The sequence below is a fragment of the Chanodichthys erythropterus genome, chromosome 3 (assembly GCF_024489055.1).
Source record: "Chanodichthys erythropterus isolate Z2021 chromosome 3, ASM2448905v1, whole genome shotgun sequence".
NCBI classification, from domain to species: domain Eukaryota; kingdom Metazoa; phylum Chordata; class Actinopteri; order Cypriniformes; family Xenocyprididae; genus Chanodichthys; species Chanodichthys erythropterus.
In genome coordinates this window covers 35,421,891-35,428,083 of record NC_090223.1, presented here as the reverse complement: position 1 = coordinate 35,428,083, position 6,193 = coordinate 35,421,891, and the positions used below count along the sequence as shown (strand labels likewise).

The 6,193-nt window shown below is 35.8% G+C and overlaps 1 protein-coding gene across 1 annotated transcript; it reads right to left on the bottom strand.

Annotated features, from left to right (window-relative positions):
* Window positions 1-112: 112 nt before the first annotated feature.
* clec19a (C-type lectin domain containing 19A) lies at window positions 113-5,934 on the bottom strand. The gene is made up of 5 exons (XM_067381969.1): window positions 5,677-5,934; window positions 4,590-4,767; window positions 4,387-4,480; window positions 3,804-3,936; window positions 113-1,351 (listed from the first exon to the last, which is right to left on the bottom strand). The coding sequence occupies exons 1-5, from the start codon at window positions 5,762-5,764 to the stop codon at window positions 1,275-1,277; spliced, it is 570 nt and encodes a 189-aa protein (XP_067238070.1). The 5' UTR covers window positions 5,765-5,934; the 3' UTR covers window positions 113-1,274.
* Between the last annotated feature and the right edge of the window lie 259 nt (window positions 5,935-6,193).

The window sequence follows — 6,193 nt, the reverse complement described above, 5'->3', positions numbered from 1 at the left end:
TCCACTCACAAAACGAACGCAAAAGTTTTGCGAGCGAATACAAAGTTTCTAGGGATAATGCAAAACATTTTGCAGGAGAACACAAAAGCATTGACAAACTATTTTTCTTACCATCTAATTTTTTCCCCCTTCACCATGTCCCTTTAGGGACTCCGTACGTTTAAAAACACAAGACGCATAGCAATGAAGATACATTTAATGTACAACAGTGCAAGACACTGCAAAAGACGTGAACGCGATGGTCAACGATGTCTATCTTGCAAAAGTTAACATAAAAAAGGATGGAAAATTAGTGAAAATTATGTAATTATTTATTTCATCACCAAACTCCTCTATCAGGTGACTGGGTTAAATTTCTTTGAATTGTAAAACCATCAAATTTAAAATCCAAATCAGCTCATGACTTAAAAAGTGAAAATCCAAATAATCTCATGAATTGAAAAAAAAAAAAAATTCTGAATTTTGCTCAACCCTGTCAGTGGTGAAAATTTAGGTGCGCAAGGTTGTTTTACCAATGGCTGTGTGTGGATAAGAACAGAGAGTTTTTGGTCACTAATTGGGACATGAGCTGGAGAGAAAAGCAGGAAAGGTGGAAAGGTTAAAAGCCTAGCTGGGGTTAAGCTCTTTCTGTCTTTTGAAGCTTTGCAGTCAACAAAGACTTAAATCTCTTCTCTTTCAGAATCTCACCTTCTAGGTCATTGATAGATAAAATGTGCACAGACGGACATGGACAGTGTTCCGGATGCCAGATCCAGACTCAGGAGTCATTATATGGACACATCCACATCCAAAAATATGACCATCTTTTTACAAAAATAAATGTTTGGGGGTTCTGCAAATATAGAAAAGCCAGATGATTAAGGGTGGGGACCTCATTTTTCCTTGTGAACTAAGTGTTTAGTCTATAACACCAATACTGCAACTCTGTGGAGACCAGTGCAGGTCTCTAACTGTAACTATAATTCCCAACAATATCAACATATTATCAACAGCACCACTGGTGAGAAAAAAAAGGTTAATTTCCAGTTTTAAGTGTTAAACAGAGGAATGTGTGTGTCATGAGTCATGGCCCCAGAGGAACAAGAAAACAGCAACAGTAATTAGGGACAGGGAATTGGAAAGGGGGAGAGAAATGCGTGTGAAATGCCTATAACAGGTTAGAGAGAGGCCATCATCACTGCAGGGATGTAGACGAGTGGACATCTTGTGATCAAGGGATGTTGGTGTGTCATTGTTGATGATAAAAAACTGGAAAAACAATCTTAGATCTGAGGTTAGTTTTCCAGTGTAGGAATCTTACAGACGAATGGAAAGGCCTTATCACAGTTGTTGTCATTCCAAGACCTCAGTGCTGCAAAAAATGAAAAATGCAAACAGTTTCTTCAATTTGTAATGCCTTTTCTTAGTAATGTTACATAATTAGTGGGGCTGTCAATCAGTTAAAAATAGAATTAATTATAAAATATTCTGATTCACCAAAAAGTACTCTAAAGGCCCGTTCACACCAAGAACAATAACTCCAAAAGATAACGATAAAGATATAGTTCTAAAAATCATTCTAAATAGAAGAATAGAACTGTCCACACCACAACTATAACGATAATACGATAATTGATAATGATATCGCTGGAATCACTTTCAGAACGATTTTTTTTTCCAGCTGACAGCCAATCAGAATCCATTCAAATTTAAAGGTGCCGTAGAACGTCTTTTTAAAATATGTGATATAAGTCTAAGGTGTCCCCCGAATGTGTCTGTGACGTTTCAGCTCAAAATACCTCATAGATTTTTATTTTTTTATTTTTTTAACTGCCTATTTTGGGGCATCAATAAATATGAGCCTATGTAGGCTGCAGCCCCTTTAAATCTCGTGCTCCACGCCCGAAGAGCTTCCACTTGCCTTTAACAGCATAAACAAAGTTCACACAGCTAATATAACCCTCAAAATGGTTCTTTACAAAGTGTTCGTCATGCAGCATGTCTAATCGCGTAAGTACAGTATTTATTTGGATGTTTACATTTGCTTCTGAATGAGTTTGATGGTGCTCCGTGGCTAACGGCTAATGCTACACTGTTGGAGAGATTTATAAAGAATTATAAATAACAATTATAAATAATTATATAGAAGTTGTGTTTATGAATTATACAGAATGCAAGTGATTAATAATGAAAATAGCGACGGCTCTTGTCTCCGTGAATACAGTAAGAAACGATGGTAACTTTAACCACATTTAACAGTACATTAGCAACATGCTAACAAAACATTTAGAAAGACAGTTTACAAATGTCACTAAAAATATCATGTTATCAATGATCATGTCAGTTATTATTGCTCCATCTGCCATTTTTCGCTATTGTTATTGCTTGCTTACCTAGTCTGATGATTCAGCTGTGCACAGATCCAGACGTTTTGCCCTTGTCTAATGCCTTTCATCCAGACATTAATACCGGCTGCCCTTGTGTAATGCCTTGAACATGAGCTGGCATATGCAAATATTGGGGGTGTACATATTAATGATCCCGACTGTTACGTAACAGTTGGTGATATGTTGAGATTCGCCTGTTCTTCGGAGGTCTTTAAAAACAAATGAGATTTATATAAGAAGGAGGAAACAATGGAGTTTGAGACTCACTGTATGTATTTTCCATGTACTGAACTCTTGTTATTTAACTATGCCAAGATAAATTCAATTTTTAATTCTAGGGCACCTTTAAAGGCTCGCCTCGCATATTTAAAATGGCAAACAACATTGCAGAGAAGTTAATCGCCGAGGTCCAGAAAAAGCCACCACTGTTTGCAAGTCAACCCCCCTTTTCAAGGATACTTTAAAGAAAATGGATATATGGAAAACAATCAGTCATACCCTCGGAATAAATGGTGAGAAATATTAACGATTACACCATTATGCCAGGCTAGCAAACAGTGTAACATAAAATTACCTCTCAGGTATCCAGTGCAAGTTTCAACAACATTGTCTTGCTTCCTTTGAGGTCGCAGTGAAAAAGACTAGCCGTTGTTTTTATTCCACTATATTGACTTTGTCAGGTAAATTCACTGTTAGATTAGATCGATTACATTAGCTATTCACTCGAAACATAGCATGCTGAGGACATGTAAATGCAACAAGAACAGCACAAAACACTTTAAAACTGCAGCGCATTAGCTTAGAATAAACAGACCGTTATCATTCGTTGGTGTGGATGCAAATATAGTTATCGTTATAGTTATTGTTATCATTCTTGGTGTGAACAAGCTTTACTAATATAGTATTTTTGTAGATACACTACTGTTCAAATGTTTATGGTCAGTAAGTTTTTTTTATTCATCAAAGAATCCTGAAAAAAAATATATCAAGGTTTCCAAAAAAATAAAAAAATAAATAGCAGCACAACTGTTTTCAATATTGATAATAATAATAATAATAAATGTTTATTGAGCAGCAAATCAGCATATTACAATGATTTCTGAAGGATCATGTGACACTGAAGACTGGAGTAATGATGATGGAAATTCAGCTTTGCCAAAATTACATTTTGAAATACATTGAAAACAGTTATTTTAAGTTGTAATAATATTTCACTATAATACTATTTTGAATGTATTTATTGTCAAATAATGGCCTTGATGAGCATAAGAGACATTAAAAAATAACTTACCGACCGCAAACTTTTGAACGGTAGCAGTGCTATACATTTTTGTTGTTGTTTTATCACGTTATATTATTTCTACTAAATTAACTAAATTATTCACAGTTGTTCAAATAGCCATAATAATTAGTGATTCAGTTCATTGCAACACTCACCACTGTTTTGTCTGTACCAGATCTCCACACAGTCCTCCTCCTCGGGGATGCGATGGATGCCATCATCTGGCTGATTTCCATCCCAGTAACTGTATTCATAGGGTGACCCATCTGTCCACTCCATAGTGCCCTCCTACCAACAAACTATGATTAACAATGCTATCATGTTTTCTAGTTCCTTGCCCTTTGACGCTGAAGTGATAAATAAAGTCAATCTGCCAGGCATGAGTTCACAGATCAGGAGCTTTGGATCATCTGAAACCAATGCTTTACCACTTAGAGGATTTGTTACGTCATTCATAAACTATCAACGTCAACTTGGTGTTAGACCAAAATATTGGTTGACCAGTGTCTGGAGATGATTAAACGTCACTCAAAGAAACTATATTTTCCAATCATGAGATTATTAGTGACAGACTGGGCTTGCCTTTTACAACACATGTAAGTGATGCTATTAATGTGTTTTAGGTGTAACTAAGAATCTGCTTAATATTGCAACCTAATATATCAATGAATCATTCATAAAATGCACTGCGTGGGAATGTTTTGTGTTGCGCTTAATAGAGAATGATATCATGTTTACCTGTCTTCTATCGTGAAGGCCAATCCAAATATCTGTTGGAATTCCTGGTACACGGCTGTTCACAAGATCATAGACAAACACATTTTCCTCCCAGCTATAATGAAAAAAGTTATTAAAAAGTGCATGTGTTATAAAATGTCCAGCAAAATCCTGTACTGTAAGACAAATTGTGGGATCTCAGCATTGTCGGTGAGGAATCATACCTGTGGATGGAGGTGAGTTTGGCTGATTTGTGTCCGTTTGAGAATTCAGCGCAGTACAGATCTGCCTCGGCCCAGGTGCGGTTCAAGGGGAAGAAGCGGTAACAGTAACCCTCAAATTCAGTCCAGAAGAGCGGACATGTCACAGGCTGGTTTGAGTCTGACAGTTGCAGGGGCAGTGCTAGAGGAAATGGTAATGACATTAAATCCTTTAGCAGTGTTTATTTGGATTTAAATCAGATATGAGCGTATAATAGGTCAAACACTTGACAAAAATACAATGTTACGTTATTTGAAACATCATCTGGAAAGTATCTAGATGATTACAAACTATATTGTCATTGTTTCCTTTTTACAGCAGCCTGGATTCAATTTACTTTGAGCTGTGCACGAGTTAAAGTCTGTTAAGCAACAAAAACCAATATGGTACACTTTCCACATAAAATGTTAAATATATTATACACTATTTAAATACATTACAATAATTTAAGTCAGCTTAATGTCAGAAAAAAGCTTTCTAAATAAATAATTGATCAGTTAATTTCAATGTTATGGGATTTGTGGATAAGGAAAGCACTTTATAAAGTTTAATTTTAATAATCTAGTAATGTTGAAAGTAACATTAACTAAGATTAATAAATGCTTTAAAAGTATTATTTCATGTTAACTAATGTTAACAACTGGAAACTTATTGTAAAGTGTTAACTGCATTACTACATTAAGTGTTAACTGCATTACTAGTATTGTGGCAATATTTTTTCAACTTGATATATTTTACAAGAAAACTTTTCTTGCCTACTAAATATGAGTCATGTTTAACCTTTAAAGGTGCTTTCACTGTTAGTCTGAGCTCTTGTAAATCAATAAAACATTTCAAGCATAGCATTTATGTACTGTCCCATTCTCATTCAATGGGACAACTGACTGCAAAATAGAGGTTAAAACCATACATTACAAACAGAAGCATCTATAACTTGGCAAAGCAGCTCTGGTTTAGCTTGAGACTATCTATTCCTATTTAAAGAAGCTAATTAAAGCATATTATCTGTGTCTGCGTTGTCTCCTTGTCTTTGGTTCTGGTGGCACTCACCTTGTGTGATCTTGATGTTGGTTGAAGGCAGAGCCCACGCTGAGAAGCCGGTGAACAGTAGGGCTAAACTCAATTCCCAACAGAGCATGTTTAGTGCAAGAGAGATGAGATAGAAGTGTGTGTGTATGTGTTTGTGAGCATGTGTGCTGCAGGACTGTGTGGAGTGTAGGGGAGATTAGAGGGTGTGTTAGCCTCTCTCAGCCTCTGCCTTTTTGTTGGACTCTTCCTACTTGGTCAAGTCCAGAACACTGACATCAGACCCTGTAAAGGGAGAAAGAGAGAACCCAAGAGCCTAAAAGTGTTATTTTGGGTCATTAACTCAATGTAATTCTCACTGGGCGGACAATTTACTACATATATTGAGGGGGGGGACATAATAAGCACAAAAAAATAATTAATGCTTCTTGAGCAACAAATTAACATATTAGAATGATTTCTGATGGCACTCTAAATTATTGCCATATAAAGAGAGTTTTTTTTTTTTTTTTTTTTTTTTGTCTTTTGTATGTAAATAAAT